Consider the following 19,037-nt stretch of genomic DNA (forward strand, 5'->3'; position numbering starts at 1 on the left):
ACACCTACGGGCACTTTTAGAGTCACCGATTAACCTAACAAGCATGTGAACATGGAGTAAAATTAAAGCTCCGATAAGGAAAGTTTAGCTGTTTATGAAACAGACTAAAATTACAACAACAACAAAATACTGATGTCTCTATTATGTGAGTAAGTTGTCTTTTAAATGTGTTATCCACAGCTCCACAGCGGCAACTTCCAATGTTGAAAAATGAAGTGAATGGGGTGCAAAAACTGCAGTCCCTTGAGAGTCCACTTGAGGCGCTAAAAGCTCCAGAAGTCCCATTAACACGACACATTAAATGTCAGTTTGATAGCATAGCAAGTTATTATATTTACAGCCTGGTTAGGAAAAGGCATGTCGTGTCAGTAGCTCATGGGTTTATTGTATCACATTGAACGATACCTGGGCGGGCCCAACTATAAATCCAGACCAGTTTTGATTTATTCAGAAAATTGCCGTGCGCACAAGAGAGAGAAAGGACTGATATGCTGCACAGAAAATGACAACTGGGCGCACAGATTTGCAAACTGTGTGCACGGACTCCACATGCAAATTGATGCGCACAGTCTATGAAACCATGACCACATGACCACATGACCACATGGTATCCAAATGGTATATCAGAGGAACGTTTAGCAGGTCAATAGTGTGTGTCTGTTGAAATGCTTTCCTGTAATGCATGCAATGAAAGTACCTAGTATTTCACCTGTAACACTAAAATGTATAGAAGAGTAAATGTAAGTTTAAGAGAAGTGCTGTGGGAGGAGGATACACTACCTCGACCACTTTACTTGCGACTCTATATTATTACAACAGGTGAGCCTCCTGTGAGGCATGTTATCAAGACGCAGGAGAGTGTAGCGAGCAAGAGAGAGAGAGAGAGAAAGAGAGAGAGAGAGAGAGAGAGAGAGAAATGTAAATGCACCGATTGAGGTGCAATGCTCACGTCAAAAACTAAAGCTTCTCATCATGGTTTAATTTCAAACAATTTTCTGCAGCTGCGTGCTGCTGATGCTGTCCAACACTCCGATGGTGCCGCATCATCATCAACACGCCTCTTCATACGCTGAACAATAAGTTTTAATTAGCAATGAATAATAAACATAATCATTTCAGTGTAAAGCTGTTTTTTGTTTTCTGACCAGACCTCAGCTGAACTTTTCTACAGAACCATGTAGCATTGCTGCGGCTTCTCTATTTTTATTTTTTTAAATCTTAAAGCTGGTTAGGAGAGCAAACGCTGCAGAAAAGAAGAAGGAAAACGTGCTTCTACATTTGTACTTGCTTTTTTCACTAATGCAGAGGAAAGGAAAATGCTTTTACGTCTTGCTAAGAGCTTCTTATAAACACAAGGGCGCATGTAGCTCTTTGTTCATATCTCCCTATTTAAGAACACAGTGTAAGTACAGAAACACTCTGTCCTCCTGCAGGTCTTAGAGAACACAAACAGAAGGTAATATTGCTGCTGGGAGGGGGGGGGGGGGGGGGGGGGCGGGTTAAGAGCCTAAAGACACTAAAATGTAGGTTGTCATGTCCCTGCTTCTTCAATGAGGATGCAGACAATAAGTAGGGTAAGCATGTGTGTATGTGCTGAATAAAACAGCAACGCTACAATCAAAAAGCAACCTCATAAAGTCTTCATTCAACCTGTGTCTTATTTCATACCTCATCCCTTCCTGTCCTCGTTTTTTTTTTTTTAAAGATTAAATAAATGTCAGAAGTTCTATTTTTAGCGCAGCCTGTTTAATTGAGCCCTATGGAGAACTATCTATTGACAAGCTCTGACCGAAGGGTGTGTGGGTGGCATTTCCACTTAAAAGCCGAATTGTAATGAAGTGAGGAGGCAAAAAAAAAAAAAGAAGGGAGGGAGGCGTGGAGGAGGAGGAGGAGGAGGAGGGGGGCAGACTCTCCCTCTAGGAGCAACAAATGTACAAACAGCAAGCGCACAAAGCAGGAGTGATTCATTTAAAGGGATTTTGTGTGTGCGCCAGATTTAGCCTGCTTTCTGCTTTGCATATATGCACATAGAGGGGATAAATAAAGAAAACTTAAACCTTGAATTAAAGGAGGATAAACAAGTGATCAGGGAGAGGAGAGGAGAGAAGAAAAATAGAGGATCGAGTGGATAGCTTTTAGAAACAAAGATTAGAACTGGATGGATAGACTCAACAGAGAATAGAAGACAAAAAAACAGAGAGAGGGAGAGAGAGAGAGAGATGTTAGGCATGCCAGCTGGAGGGATGGAGGGATGGAGGGATGGCATAATTGGATTAGAGGGGCAGAAAATTAAAAGTATTCGCTTTATATCGTCCTCCTACCCACTGATCCCAAATATTCCTGTGCAGAGAAGCCGTCACACAGAGTCTACACACTCAAAAGGATCTAAACAGTAAGGTGTGTAAGGTATATTTGAAGTCTGCAATATTTTCTGTGTATGTGGGCTGAATGAGGCGACCTCTGTAAAGCATAGGAAGGCATGACTAACACACCGCATGAGGCCATGATGTAAGAAAGACATACTGTATAAAAAATGTATATTCACAGCAAATGCCTCACAGCACCAGAGGACTGCACAACAAAGCCTGTTCAAGATCAGTTAACATATCTGTCTGGGAGTGGAACTACAGAATCAGCATACGACCAATTGTTAGCATGAATTATTCTACTGTAAATACAGCAGCAGATTCTGAAGGAGTTGACATTTAATCCAGATTATACGTTTCACAGCTGCAGAGGAAAAAAGCAGGAAAGACAGATGTCAAGAAAAATGACAGATTGTGTGAATCCACAAATGAGGACTTTTAATATCACTACAGGTCCATCATTAGAGCATGATAGGTCCGACCATAATGACTTTATTTGTTGCTGAGATGCTTTATTATGGTGTTTGAGTCGTTCAGCTGCAACCCCTGAGCAGAGGCGCTACTGTTCAACATGCAAGGCAGGCAACTGCTATGGGCGCCCAGACCTGTAGGGGGCCCCCTCTGAGGGCTGACAAACTTAAAACCACAGCAGTGGCTCAAAATGTGCAAAGTTTGAACAGACAGTAGGAAACCTTCCTAAAGCGCCCCATCCAACAGAACCCACTCGTAATTTCCGGTAGCATTACATCATGATGTTTGAACTTTGACCTTTCTATCATTCTTCATATTCATGTTTTGAAATTTAAAATGCTCTTTACATTCATGTTTTGAAAATCATACTAATTCAAAAATGTTCACATTTTCGCTGTTTTTTTTGTTGGTGTCAGATCATTTACTACCTAAAGTGATGAACGCTGGTCGGAGAGGCCCCTCCCCCTGTGAAGTTTTTTTTACCCAGACTCCAGAATCACCACTGCCCCCTTGTTGTCAAGGCGACTATTGGAGCCAAACAACTGTGAGGCTGCAGTGTTGTTATCAGTCTGTTATCAGTAAAGCAGAAGGGACTCTTTTCATTTGAAAAAAATCAAATAGGAAACAAGTTGTGCGGTGTTCATTTAAATAACGGAAAGAAGTGAACCGCCTTCAGTACTGGAAACTCTCGGTTAACCCTGAAGTGACTTCATAACTTGGGTGGGTTTCGCAGGGTAACTTGTGATTTATTGTATCATACAAATCAGGATAACAATATAAAGTGGTGTCTATACATTTTGTCTAACCCTTCTTAAACCTGCCTCAAACTGCACGGCTCAAGTGTGTAAATGTGGGTGTGCCTCTGTACTTTAAGAATCCACAGGAAGTGGATTTCGACATTCAGGAGCAAAAGATGTCGATAGCATCATCACCATTCTTCTGCGGATCAGAATTTTGACCCGTGCTGAAACTTTCTGCCGGATGACTCAACTATTTACGCACTTAACCATCAACCCAGCAAACCCACGCCACCCTTAACCCAGAGAGAGAGAGAGTCCGCTCACCTTATGAACGTCCTCCTCAAACACGGCTTTGTGGACGCTGCACGCAAACAGCGCAGTCGGGAGGTCACTCAGATCCATCATTTCCTCCGCCATGCTTTCCTGGTCGGTCTCTCCAAACACCATCTCCTCTTCCTCCTCCTCGTCCTCATCTTCCTCCGGGTCGCTGCTGTAGGCCTCAGAGCCGTTGCTCCACGCCTTGGAGCTCTCTCGCAGCATGCCGAAAGCCTTTAAGGAGGCAGCGGGACTGGCAGGTTGGGGGGGGGGGGGGGGACCACTTACGCTGGAAACTGAAGAGAAGGAAGATTACGAGAGTGGGGGTGGTGAGGAGATAAGGTGTATATTTATAAGGTGCAATACGGACCGGATATTGTGGAAAAGTGAGCAGAGAATGATATGATCTTGAGACACTGGTGGGCGAAAGAGATAAGGTTACATTAAAGTGTTAGTAATGATGTTACACAGAGCGTCAGATAAAGGAAAAGAAAAGGGAGGAGACAGAGGGACAGGAGCAAGGATTTAAGGCAGCTCTCAGTCCAAAGTGTTCACAGAACTATATTTTAACTCATCTTGCATCTGTAGTTATATTTAAGGCGCGCTATCAAAACTGTGAGGCTAACTTTCAAAATATATTTTTGCAACCAACATCCAAATATAGGCAACAAAATGCATATTCAGCTCAAAATCAACATGAATTGCTCACTTTTACATTTATTTATTTAATGTTATTATGTACAATATTACACATTCAGGTTGCCATTTGATGCATTGTACCAGAGTTAGCTTAGAGCAGGGATGGGCAACTCTGGTCACAGCAAGGGCCACATCCATTTAATTCTCACTGCCAAGTCGACCAAATTGTAGAATAGAAAAAAAACCAATCAATTATGTCTCAATTTCAACTCAACATATACCAGTGATCAAAGATTATTATGGATATATTTCTGGTTTTCATGATTCCATGGCAGCTTTTGTCATGTTTTCTTCATGTTTCCAATTAATTGATATGTAAAAATTGACTTTAGGGCCACGTTGAGGGTTGATGGGGGCCACATGTGGCCCACCCCTGGCTTAGAGCTAGGCCTATTGTAAGGACTGAAAAGACAGGAAAATATTGAACTGTGACCTTAGAAAAGAAAAGGATTATTAAGCAGAGGCAATGCCTGTCTCTCTAATTGAAACTTAAATGGTGTTGTTTTTTAGAATAGAGTGACATCTAGTGGACGATTTAAGGAAACGACACTTATCGTCCATATTTTTAATCCAAAGGCCAAACGAAAATAACCCTTATCTTAAATATGTATTTTAAAAAAACAGCCAGGATATTGATTAAAAACATAAAAGTGTATCCTTATGTAGTTTAACCCCTGAAGAATAATGTTCAAGTAAAGCAGGGGAAGACAGAGACATCAATAACATCACCATGTTACCGTGGTTATCATAGAAGTGACAGAAAAACACTTTGTTTTCCAGAGCTTTACTGCTGTTTTTAAGCTTCATTAATGAGATATTCGGACAGAATTAAGCAGCGACTGATGCATACAGACGATGTTACTCGTTTAATTTTCCTTTTATTTCATTTGTTCTCGGTTCTAAAGCGAAATTCTTGTCTTGTTACTTACCGCACTTCTGTCAGTGAAAGTGGCCTGGACTACTCATTTCAAACGATCAAAAAAAAAAAAAGCATGACATTCTGGTGACACTTGAAATAATCAGTTTTGGAAATGCTCTGATAATTTGTTGCCAGATGTCTCCGCTGCTCGGTGTTTGTTTTTTTGACTGGATTATTGGACACTGTTTTTGATGCAGCCTACTCCATCGTCAGGACCCGCAGGTGAGACCAATGAGATGCCAGCAGGGGGCTCGAAGCGACCAATCAGGCTGCAGCAAGGGGAGGGATGCTGAGCTTCATGTGTGGTGGCGACCGAGCAGTGAAGTACCACAAGGGCTCTGCTGATGTTAAACTGGGTTTAAATGTCACAAGGACAAAGAGACACATATCATCCCGTCTGTTTTACACACTGTGTAACATAACCTGCTGAGTCTTATTTTCAGATAATATATTTTCAATTCACCTGTTGCAGACATAATTCTGTGTGCCCTAGCCATGAAGGGCAGCAGCACACTAAACATGTAACAGACATTAAACTCACAGAACACTTAAAGACACAGATCAGCATATATTGAGTCACAGAGCAGAAAAGCCATTATTCAAAGCATCTACAACCTGAAGCATCGTCCTCCAACACCTTCAATCTACCTTAAAAAAGATTTAAAGAGACAGGCTCCCCAAGACACAGATAGATCATCCTGCAGGAGATTCAAGGCCGCAGGAGCAGCGCATACCTGAAACTGCTGAAACCTGTTTCAAGACACACTTTGAGGACGTTACGACAAAAATAAGTTTGGTTGCAGAGCGAAGGATGCGGCTTCCAGAACTTTTCACATGAACACAGTTGGACAAGCATGATGGAAGCAGATTATGTATAGCCTTATAAATATAAATAAATCATTTCAATTGTTAATTTTCAAACATCATGAGGCAACAGAGAAATAAAGAGAAGTAGGTCAAATTGATTTTTAGGAATCAAATTGAATCCAAGATTGTGAGCAACACGACTCCACACTTATCGCAAATAAGTTAAATGCTATATGACTATTAAATGAATACACCTACCTGTGGGATCCCACATTGTTGTCATCACCATTACTAGTTTTTCATATAGTGTTGTGGTATGTAGTGGGCGATGAAGCAACCAGACCCTTTACTTAGAATTAGTCATAGTTCAAATACATTGATGTTTAAATCAGGTTTAATTCCTGCATTCAACATCTTGCTTGGTAAAGGTACAAACCAAATGACTATCAGTTAAACCTTACAGGAATAAGTGGGGTTGTTATACAGGTTAACTGTGACTGACAGACTATTACATATTTAAATGAGTGATGGTGGCACTCCAGTGCTAATGTCGTTGGCTATGGTGAAGCTGGTTTTATTTACTTTATATAATTTGTTGAGTGGAGAAATTCTGAACAAATATTTACCTGGAATAAACAATATATAAAACTGAGTACAGCCTTTAAGTAAGTACACTAACTTGTGCATTTGGCTCATCAAAGTCAAGAAGCACAAGGCCCAAGATGTTTGAAAAAAATGGGAACAAAAGGGAATCGTGATGAGACATTTTAACAAAGTAAATAAAAACTACTTCTATTCATTAATTTTAAGAGGTACGACACGTACACCAGCACTAATTCAAGTTCATTTTATGACACAAAATGACAAATAATGTACACGTCAGACTTTAGAGACACCTGTGAATTGATTAAAAAGTTGTTCTATTAGACGGCAGGTTAAAGGTCAAATATCATCCTCCTTTTTAACCAGTTTAAATAAGTCTCAGAGCTAAAAAAAAATGTGTGTGAAGTGTCTTGTTCTAAATCCACTCTGATCCTGTATTTGATCATGTCTATAAACCCCTCTATTTCAGCCCTGCTCAGAACAGACTGTTTCTGTGTCTGTACCTTTAAATATGTAAATGAGCTGTGTCTGACCACGCCCCCTCTCTTGAAAGAATATGGTGGTTTGAACTTTCTCGCTCCATGTCCTATTGTTTACGGTGAGAAGGCAGACTCAGAGGGCAGAACAAACACCTAGCTGTGGGAGTGTCACCCACCTGGGGGAGGGGTTACTGCCCTTTGTGATGTCATGAAGGGAAAATCTCCAAACGGCCTGTTTGAGCACACATTTTCTGAAAATGGAGCAGACAAAAGTCAGAGAGGATGGACTTTTCTCATGATTTGGGGGTTTGTAGACAGACTAGGGACACATTAGTGTAAGAAAAACATAGTAGAGTGAATTTTACATAACATGTGAACTTTAAATAAGACAGACCGAAGATAGTTTAAACAATGACAATAGCGATGAGCTCGTATGACTAACCACACACCATATGACCAAGATGAGTATGCACTGAATACTGAGAAAAGGCGTTGTGCTTTATTAACACTGCAGAAATACATTGTCTCATATGGAGGAGTGTATACATACTAATTTATACAGAAATTAAACCACAATGGAGTATTTAATCATAGGGTGCTTGATAGATATTTTAATTATTGCTGCATGATCTCCATGTTTGATTACAGATAAGTGAAACACATATTTAAAGAATTACTGAATTTGTCAGCAGAAACTCAAAGGCATCAAGTTAAAGAAGAAGAAAAAGGTATTTAAAATCCATTAAAAAGAAACATACACTACAGACTTTAACAGGTAGATTTTTATACTTACAGTGTTCATGTGAGTAGTTGCAACATTTATGGTTAATGCCGACATGCAGAAACGGTTCACTTCCTTTGTTTTTAAGTTATCAACAGTGTAATCAACTTTGCTTTTAGGGGCGCACTCACACTAGGCAATCTGTACCATGCTCGTGTGAGTGCTCAAGCTCGGTACACTTTCTCGGCCCTGGCCTGCTTGGAAGAGGTTTGCAACGGCACGATATACAGTTCATGCACGAGCACAAGCACGGGTGCACAACGCGGACAGCCTTCATTATTGAGAAATCCCGGAGTTTAATGGTTGTATCTGAATAACATGACTTAGAATAAGCCACAGAGTCAGTAAAGTAGCTGTCATATTCTCTGTGGAGTTCTCCGACTCAACTGCGAGTCCCTTTTTTTAACATATACTCTGAAGTCCGCCTGTCTTGTAAACTAAGCACACTTCATAATAACATAAAGCCATGCATGTGTTGTATTACGACGTTATGTACAAGAGGTAACCGTGCTCAGGCCCGGTTAGTCCTGGAGCGGTGTGAGCGCAGGCCAGCGGGGCAATCGTGTTTAAGAACGGCACGGGACAACTGCGCCTAGTGTGAGTGTGCCCTTTAAGGTTTCAGGTCTTTTTTAATCCAGTAGGCAGTGACAGATCACAGTTGCCTTCAAATACAGCTGAACTACTTCAGTGATGCTTCCCTCACCTCCGCAGGTTGGTGTATCACAGTGATTTATCCTGTGCACAGCTTCATTTAAGGCACAGATGAGTATAAATAAATTAGAATAAATTAGAGTAATTGCACCCCTTGTTTGGTCACATCAGGAAAAAGCAGTAATACAAAAAAGTCCAAGAAGAAGAAGAAGAAGAGGCAGGATATTGTGGAGTGAAATCTGCTCCCGTTAAGACATAATACTTTAAAAGTCAAGACGTTAATTGGCAAGTCTTCAGAAACAGCTACATTATATAACATTTATACAGTATTAACCTGAACTTTGAGGTGTAACAACAATCCAAAGTGGAAGAACGGATCCGATCATTTTCCATCACGAGCGAAATTGGAACAAAATTGCTTTAAATGCACGATCATGAGTCGTCTATCTGAAGAGTAAAAGCAGGGCGCTTAAAGGCACAACACTGATCCCGTCTCTGCTGTCATATTTCTGAGTCCATGTGACAGACCGTCTGAGCGTCCAGTCCCTAATCTATATTGTTTTGTTGTTGAATGAATACAGCTGACATCTTCTTTAAAAAGGAATGCTTTTCACGGCCGTGTTTTGGTGTCAAGATTTCAGAGGAAGGAATGAGTGTGAAGAGGAGTGTAAGGCCCGGCAGAGAACATCATTAACACCCAGTGGACACCAGCTACTGGGGGCTGGAGGTTGTGTCTTGTGTACATGTGCGGAACATACCGATCTTTAGCTTTCAAAGTCCTTGAATGTTGTCGACAGTTAAATGGAATAAAAATGAAAAAATGTTCTTGCTTAATCTGTCTTTAGGTCAGGGTGGCCATGAGATCCATCAGGGGATCTGGATCTGACTGGTGGTTGCTCCAGTTTGACAGGAAGGGCAGCGGGGGCCACTCCGTCGTTGTTGACCAGCGCTCCGTAAGAGAAGGAACCGTTGAAGTCGGGCTGAACGACTAGACCTTTGTCATGAATGACCGGCACGCCTGAAGATGAAAAAGACAAGACAGGAGAGATAGGGTTCAAGTATTTAACTAAAATGTCAGAATATCAACAGAAACAATTTTAAAGGTCACATATTGTGCTAAATACACTTTACTAAGTTTACTAATTAGAATTAGAATTAATTAGCTCCACATTTTTGAAAATGTGTGCTCAAACAGGCCGTTTGGAGATTTTCCCTTCATGACATCACAAAGGGCAGTAGCCCCTCCCCCAGGTGGGTGACACTCCGACAGCTAGGTGTTTGTTCTGCCCTCTGAGTCTGCCTTCTCACTTTAAACAATCAGGCATGTTGCAAGAAAACCAGAGCAACCCTTTCCCTTCCAGAGAGAGGGGGCGTGGTCAGACACAGCTCATTTGCATTTAAAGGTACAGACACAGAAACAGCCTGTTCTGAGCAGATCTGAATTAGAGGGGTGTATAGGCATGATCAAATACAGGATCAGAGTGGATTTAGAACAAGAAACTTCACAGACATGTTTTTGAGGAGATCTGAGACTTATTTACACTGGTTGAAAAGGGAGGTTAAAATGTGACCTTTAAGAATGTGTTTAAAAATAAAATATACAAACCATTTGCCATATCCATAGTGACATATGGCTCAAAGGACTTGCTCTTTTTCCTGTTTTTGGTGATGAGATAAACCCCCAGGAAACAGAAAGCAGTTCTGTGCACACAAAAAAAGATCAGTCTTTAAACATGTTATGTTAGTTCACTGCCAAATGTCTCATCTGAGTGTAAAAGTGAATGGTATTCGCTGAACAGTACAGGGCATTATAGGCCCCTTTTTTATACTTGACATGTGAAACAGAATCAGAATTTGCAGGACTCTAAAACTGTAACACAGCTCAATGGATATCAGCGTTTCACCTGTGCTTCTCCCCACAGTATCAAAATGTTTTGGTGAGAAAGGTGGATGATGGTTGTTCGCTCACCCCAACAAATACATGCAGACGTGAAGGATGTCTTCATTCTTAAACTCAAGGTAGAACACAGCTCCTGTGAACGAGAAGAGAGGACATTATTCCTGACGTCCATGTTGTGACTGAAGACAAGTTGTACAACAAGCAAAGCAGCCTGCTAATAAGACTCCAGAGCTTTTCTATTGTGCCCAGCTGTTGGTTTGAATACATCTGTCAACCCAGAGACAATTAAAACCAGCAGAAAAAAAAAAGAATCCCATGACTCACCAGCTACCACTGCAAACACGGTGGAGAGGATGTAGTTGACGCTGGCAATCAGGCAGGAGTCATGCAGTTTGCAAGCTTGGGACAGAAAACTAAATAAGACGTAAAAAAAAAAAAAGTTAGAACACCATGCTAACCAAACTCGTATCTGTTTTTAGGGAGGTGTTTGTGTTGTTGTTGTCGCTCACTTTGCCTGGAAGATCACTGAAGCCACCATGCACACGAACATGACACTGAAGATCGGGTAGTCCAGCTGCATGGTGCCCTCGGACGAGAGAACCAGCATGCCTGACACCGCCTTCACTGTGATGACTGTGATGGAGCCTGTCAATCAAATGAAGAGAACACACAGAACCAATCAGAATATAATATGAATAAGGCTTTTTTAACATGAAAACCATGGCAGTATATGTTAATAGTAAATGTAAAAGCTTGACTTTATAGATGGTAGGAAACTGAGACTCACCAAGAAGAGCGACCAGCATGAGAACAACAACGACGTAGTTAGCACGGTGCTGTTTGTAGAAGTACAAGAGCAGGCAGAACATGATGATCTCCAGGAGCTGTGAATGAAGGGAAAAGCATCAAGTAACACCGTATAAATATGTCAAATATTCTATGCTGATTCACAGTGCAGATCAAGGATGAGATAGTTACAGTGTGAGGTTCAGAGTAAACTTCCAAAAGAGAAAACTACTGTGTCCATATGCAAGAAAAATGAATACAGGTGAAGGACAACATTTTTTTTTTTTTATAACTGCAGGAGAAAGAGAAAGGTCCGCAGACTGTTCAGCTCCCAATGAGGAACTATATTTTAATCAGGGTAACATTTCGATCCATAATCATTATTCCACTTTGCCAGCGACACTGTCCACTGCCTGAGATACTGTACTTATGTCTCTTTTTTTACCCGTTGCCAGTTTAAATAAGAATGAAGCGCTTGTGACTGTTTTACCAGCAATTAAGGGGCGCAGCTAATGAGCTTCTTCTTGCTTCTGTCTGTAAACAATAATAAGGTAATGTTCCCGAGCCCCGGACTACGGTTGACAATTATAATAATTAGTTTTCCACCTATATGACTCACGTCTCCAGGTGCCTTTGTAATCACTGTAACTGTTGAAGGTCTGCTGTGATTACACAAGGTGACGAGATACAGAAGATAAGCCGCAGAAGAGGAACAGTGGCTACAATTAGAGCAACACTGAATGAACAGCAGCACAGTTTCTTATCGACTCTACAGCCTCGAAGGACTTCTGTATTTTTGTTAAATGTGCTGCCTTTACAGAACATAAATGGACTGTACAATAACACCTGCTATAGAAGTAGAAGGTTGTGTTTTGTAGGCTTAAAGGTGTTAAAGAACATCTCTCAGATTACTGAATTACTTTGTTCAAGATATGTAGTTATATCTCATATTCTTCAACACATTGTCAAGTGTTCAGATGTTGCAGCCACACTTGGGTCAAATGAGGAGATGCACCGACCCCCTTTTTTTCCAGTTCTGATCCGACTCCCATACATATGTACCGATACTGATTCCGATCATTTTTAACCCAACTTGTTGGTTTTATATGTAAGGCTACGCAAAGCTGTAGTAAATATTTCTTGTTCCTGCAGTTCAGTCTAAATGTCTTCAAAGCTAAACTGAGCGAGCTGAGAATGTTTGCCCAACGATTACTCTTGATCTGCGCCAAAAGACCGATATCCGATCTGTAAATTACGTCAATATCGGACCAAATACCGATATTGGATTAGCTCTGTCCCATCTCTAGTCAAATGTTCTGAATCTAATGACTGAGTGAGGAGGGGTTGTGTATTTGTGCCTTGTTCTTTTTTTTTCAAAATCAAAATATCTCACCAGGTACAAGAGAACAGGCCATCCCACAAGGTGCTTCACGATGTTCTCCGCTTGAAGCTTCTCATGGGAGTTTGGTCCGAATGCAACAAACAGGTAAGTTCCTCCTGTGGTCAGGATGAGGCCCAGGAAGGAAAGCCCGTAGCGCCCTGATAAAAACATACAGCAGAATCGTTTTAAAGAAGTCAGTGCAAGAAAGAAGGATACAGGATATAATGAAAAAACTGCAAGAAAATGTTGTATAGGACAGAAATATGAATTTAATTTTCACTTTTATGAGGTTTTAGAAAATGTTATTTTAAACCAAATGTGGACACACCTTCTGAGTGTCATTACGCTGCAGCATTTGAAGGGTTAGGGTTAGTATGCAGTTTGTCAAGTGTGATAGGGTTGGTCAAAGATTTGAATACAAAAGGTATAAGCTCCATGTTGTTTGCATGTATGAGTCAGTGCTTCTGCAACTACATCCTCGGTCATTCCCATACGCTGGACTTACTTGCAAAGTCCCTCGGCTTCGATTTCTCACGTAGAAAAATGAGGCCCAAGATTGAGCTTGCTGGGGGGAAAAAAACAGACACGAAAACAGACGGTGTTAATACAAACTTTTCTTTTTTTGTTATTTATATATTATATATATATATATTTATATATATTTTGTGATGATTGCCGATACCCTTTTTTAAAAAAAAAAAAATAATTTCAGTGATCTTGTTTTTACAAGCTTTCTACCAACGATTATGCCGCGTCTTGATTTCCAAACATCTGCTACAAAAACATAACGGCGCACAAAACAAACACTCACTTATAACAGAAACGGCGTTAAGCGGCGCCACAAGAGCGAGGGGAGCGAAGGCGTACGAGACGAAGTTGGCTCCCTCCCCGAGGCAGGTGAATACAAAACCACACCACCAGGTTTTAGTGCGGTAGAAGGCACGTGGGTCCTTGGTTCCCGCTAACGTCACATGGCTGTGTTTCTGCAAGGGAACAACACAAAGACTAAAAGTAAACACAAAGGCCACAACAGCAAACATCGCTCACACAAAGCAAACAAAATAAGAAGGCCTAAAACAAACACACGAGCACAACGGTTTAGCTGCAGGGACTGTTACTAACTTTAGACAGTGTGTTCATATGTGTGTGTTCTGATCATGTAAAGATACGTCTCTTTAGAGCATATTGCACTCCCCTGTATTCTGCCCCCTTATGGGGTAAGTTAAAAAAATCAAGTATGCACAGACTTCAGGTTGCTTACAATGATTGTTTTAGGATCTTACTTAAAAAGGTGGAGTAGTGCAAGTGAGCTATTTGTGAATGCAGGAGTTAACACCTTACAAGCTTTATTGAGAAACCTTAAGTACAGATTTATCGGTTGCTTCAATGACTCAAAGAATGTAATTATAATGCTGCTGTCGAACCCAAGTTATAGTGCAGTACGCTACCAGTCATACCTTTGGAGACATTGGTATAAGCAAGGGTGTAACTTTGAGTTGAACATGGGGGGGTTGAGATTTCCGCCTGTGAAGCAGGTCTGAGAAAATCTTTAACTATATATATATATATATATATATATATATATACATATATAATATTACGAACATAAACTTCATTTATTTGCTCAAGTAAATAAACATAAACACACACAGGCTGCATGAGCTACAGACATTTTTTGTCATGTTTTCCACAGGTAGCGTACCTCCTGTTGGGAAGATATTTTTATTCTTTTGCCCAACCAACAACTTAAAATTGTTGGTTGGGCTTTCTTTTTCTCTCGTGCTGGCTTCATACATACACGGGGAGAGACAGGAGGGGAGGGACCAGGGACATATAAAGAGAGAGGAGGGAGGGACGCACAGGTCTGAGGTGGGCAAAACCAAATCTCAGAGCGGGAGGGGGCGCAGACAAACGTCACTAAATCTACCACATTGTCGTGTTTATAATACTTAACATCCATTATCAATAATTATGATATCATATTGGGTGGGTTGTGGCGGCTGGTTTGTATTATTGGGTGGGTTGCAACCCACCCATCCCCCCCATAAATTACGCCTATGGGTACAAGTGCCTTTTAATGTTTTTATTCTAATGTATATGTGTGTTGTCTATTTTTTGTATTGTATGTCTTTTAAAATGGTCTAATAATAAAAGTTGATGATGATGATGATATTATAAACAGGAGGGCCAATACAGAGGGGATTAAAGAAGATAAAAACTGATATAACAAGATGATAAAGGCTGAATAGTTTCAGTGACTATTGAAGGATATCATTGTGCACTACTGCCTAGCTTTTAAGGGGTTAGACCATTGAAGGGACCCTGAAAACATGCTGACACAAAGTGCATGCTTATTAGGACATAGCCTTTAGAAAGTGAAGGGAAAAATACAAACACGTACAGTTTAAACCCAGAATTAAGAGCTTGCACACCTGGAACCAAGTGAAGCACATTTCAGGATGTTATTGTGGCTTTTACCTGAATAGTTAAGGAGATGCTGACGAGCACATTCCCAAAAATAGCAAGTAAAGTCCCAATGAGATTATCCTTGAGGAAAAACAAAGAAGAGGAGATTCAGTTAGCACACATTGCATAATAATGACACAGTCTGAACTCTGGACGCGGAGAAACTAAGACGTGTTTTTAGCTTTTGTTTTCCACTTCCTTACTCAGCTGTTAACCTACTTTACTTTAATGTTATTATTCTTACAGTTTTGTTGTGATACGACTCAGACTCAGACGTGAAAAGCCTCAGAGTACATAAAAACATCAGGACAATGGTTTATAACAGGAAAATAGAAAGTATAAGGAGACTAAAGTAGTGTTTGTGAAGTGTCTCACCGTGTACGAGCCTCCGTCGGCTCTGCTAAAATCCATTCTGCTCGTCTTCAGGAACAATTTACCTATCATTACTAGTACCCGGATGTTCAATTATAACACATTTCATGTTCTTGCTGTGCCGTTGCGTGTTTGTCTCTCATTTCTTTTTGTTTATCTCACTCTACACTGAGGGAAGATCCATCTTTGAGGACGAGGAGCATCACACTTCCGGTTTGATTCCACCTGCTTCAGGCTACGCCTTGACGCATGACGCATGACGCAGGACGCTCGAGTCACGTCACCGTAGTTTGTTCGATAATACTGTAAGATATATTTATTGCCGCTGTACAAGTACAACGAAATACTGTTGGAGCAGACATGTAGATGCCTAACATCAGTAAATATATATAACAATTAAAATACTAAATACAAACATACAAAATATACAATTAGCAATATAAAGAAATACAGTTGAATAATTATATTTAATATAATACACAGTATACAATGAACTTGAAAGTGACAGGTGCTGAATAAATACAGTGGAATATTGCACTTAGTTATGGATATTTGAGTCAGTGGGGTGGGGGGGGGGGGGTCTCTAAGTCCAGGTGGTGCAGAGAGTCAGCATGTGGAGGTGCAGAGGATACATTGGTGATTAAAATATCATAACTAACGGAGAATTCGCGTTTAATTGGACGTACAACAAGTTACGAATCCGCAAATTAAATATCGTTATAATACATCAATTAAAAGTAAATTTTCTATCAATGTTCGCTTGTAAGCTGCAGTACCACTAACACACGGTAGGTGGTGCTATGGAGCAAGGATCAGCCAAGTGCATCGCAGAGGACAAAGATATATATTTGTTTAATTAGTACTTCAATGCCAGTAAATTCTCAGGCCTCATTTAAGAGCAATTGTCTGGTGTCATTAGCCAGACTCAAAGGGCATTACCCGGCCTAATTATATTCCAGGCCTCATTAAAACTACACTGCTTGTTCAGAAATAAGGGGGCACATATAGGATAGTCCTTCACAGCAACGCTTTCATCACTCTAATAAAACATATCATGCTCCGAATGAAGTCAGACAAAGAAACGAAAGAAAACAAAAGTAAAAAATAAAAAAAACTGTGATCACGACAATCTCTCCATGGCTTCATATTATAAATCTGACTAATAGCCCTGGCATGTTATTTTCTCTGCGTGTAATTACAGTGCTGAAGGAGGGACAGAGTACAGCACGTCACCAGCAACAGTGTTTCTATAACAAGAGCAGAACAAAACAAAGTCAGTCAAGGGTGTTGCAGTTTTTTTTTGTGTGTTTTTTTTTTTTTTAATATTACTGAAGCAGATCGAGATCATACGAGTAACAGGATTAGTCATTTGCTTAGAACTCATGCAATGTTGGCAAGATATATGGCAAAGGGCAAGTTACCTTTTATCACCCTAGTCCAGTCCGAGGTGTATACACAAAAACTGGATCAATACGGCAAAAGCTTCTTTAAAAAAAACATATATATCATGCCCTCTTCACATTTGGTTTGCTTACAGCAGAGGGAGTAAGACACTGCTGCTGCTGGGAGAACACCCTTAGCTTTGGTGGGCTCAAATCAGAGCCGAGACTTTTACATTCTTCATTGTTATTTGATGTGTGATTTGCATTTAACTTAACTCTTTGCCTGGGATGATCTAACACGTTGAACACCAGGTTGCATGCATCGTGTAGAAGCAATATGAAACATTAAGTATGCATGTTTTTCTTCTTCTGAATGTCAAGTTGTGTAAGCTGTGACTCGATGTCTGTTGAAGTAGGCTTAAAAAGATTCCTGTGCATACTTCTTGATCGTAAATAGATGTAGTCTCTCTCTCACTTTACTGTCCAAAACACTTAATCGTGACACTTTGACACCAAGGGACGACAGTTGCACTGCTGTTTGTGCAACTTGTAAAAGTCTTCAGGTGGATTGCTATAAGCTTTTCTAGGCATGATATATGGCACACCCTTTGTAAGTGCATTTAAGTGGCTAATTTAATTGCATAGCAGTGTACTTCTGTTGAAAAGGGAAAGCAGTCACATTTGGTAAAGCAACACAAAGTGCTTTACATAAGACACAAGACGCATTCAGACAACTTGTAAATGCATCACTCAAAAGACCAAATAAAAGACGCAAAATGTGAGATTTTAGAAGATTAAAATCAAAAGGTAGGGATGAGGAAATGAAAGTCTTATGGCCTATTTGAAAGGACTAAGGCATCTCTGTTTTGATTTGACTCTGAGGAAAGTAAGCGGATGTGTCCCTGCTGGTGTAAACAGTCTGTTCATAAACGAGCAGCAGAACACAGAGTGCTTTATAAACCAGCAGTAGTAGTCGATTGTATGACACACAGGAGACATCGTAAAACATCATCTCTAAACTACAAAGCCTTTATACCGGCTCCGCCTGTCACAGTTTAATGTCTTACATGACTTGTTGGAATGAGACCGGCCCGTAGATATTTATCAGTCAGACGCTGATTACAGCTTGGGTTTGGGTTAAGGGGGGGAGGGGGAGGAGGGGAGATAAATAGAGACGGTGAACAGGTGTTTTTTCCCTCAGGGTGTTAACAGGTGTGTGGAGGTATGCAGGTGAATCTCTTTTTCCACTGCATTACTTCACATGCTGTGCCAATCACATTATTCCGAGTGGATGCACCTTTCAATTAAATTTATTATCAGAGTGCCAAGAGGGAAATTAATCGCACAACAAATAAATAAAAAGGATTAAAAACATTGTATGAAGGCTGTACATGTATGGTTTGCTTTTCATTTATTTCAGAGTTAATTCATAAATAAATGTGACTGGCTAAAACTGTAATTTTAAAGACATCATAAATTATGTTAGAGAAAAAATTAAATATAGCTTATACAGACTCAAAATCAAACTACAAATATTTGTAATTAAGTTTTTGGAATTGAAAGGATGCACTCAAAAAAATGTGCATTATGCAGGTAAGCACATGAATATATAAATACGCAGTTTGAATGGATAACAGCACTACTTCATAATTATTGTTGTGTCCAAAATTCCACTTTTACACAACATCTAAAAAAATGAAAAGAAGAGAAACAGTGATTATGAATCCTGTTCTTTTACATAATCACTTTTTTATGCAAAAGTTATCAGCATTACATAATTACAGATCCTGAAACTACAACTACCGTTTGTCAAAGCTCGACACACAAAGACTAAAAAACATTAACACAAAATAAAAAACTTCTCATATGTTAGATCTTTCCACCACCGCCTGCACGGTGCTCAATCTGAAACACTTTTA

At 40.2% G+C, this 19,037-nt stretch overlaps 2 protein-coding genes across 2 annotated transcripts in view; both read right to left on the reverse strand.

The window, feature by feature from the left end:
* rcan3 (regulator of calcineurin 3) overlaps positions 1-5,680 on the reverse strand; it is a 45,765-nt gene extending 40,085 nt beyond the window's left edge. The window contains exons 1-2 of the mRNA XM_061063226.1: positions 5,521-5,680; positions 3,902-4,188 (exon numbers count right to left, since the gene is read on the reverse strand). Coding sequence (XP_060919209.1) covers positions 3,902-4,117 — 216 coding nt within the window. The 5' untranslated portion in view covers positions 4,118-4,188; positions 5,521-5,680. The remainder of the gene's footprint in view (positions 1-3,901; positions 4,189-5,520) is intronic.
* A 2,196-nt stretch (positions 5,681-7,876) lies between these two features.
* nipal3 (NIPA like domain containing 3) lies at positions 7,877-15,970 on the reverse strand. Its single transcript, XM_061062723.1, has 11 exons — positions 15,740-15,970; positions 15,377-15,445; positions 13,710-13,881; positions 13,404-13,463; positions 12,911-13,056; positions 11,519-11,615; positions 11,241-11,376; positions 11,056-11,144; positions 10,801-10,864; positions 10,438-10,532; positions 7,877-9,849 (listed from the first exon to the last, which is right to left on the reverse strand). The coding sequence occupies exons 1-11, from the start codon at positions 15,806-15,808 to the stop codon at positions 9,662-9,664; spliced, it is 1,185 nt and encodes a 394-aa protein (XP_060918706.1). The 5' UTR covers positions 15,809-15,970; the 3' UTR covers positions 7,877-9,661.
* Positions 15,971-19,037: the final 3,067 nt, after the last annotated feature.

This window comes from Labrus mixtus, chromosome 18 (genome assembly GCF_963584025.1).
Source record: "Labrus mixtus chromosome 18, fLabMix1.1, whole genome shotgun sequence".
NCBI classification, from domain to species: Eukaryota; Metazoa; Chordata; class Actinopteri; order Labriformes; family Labridae; genus Labrus; species Labrus mixtus.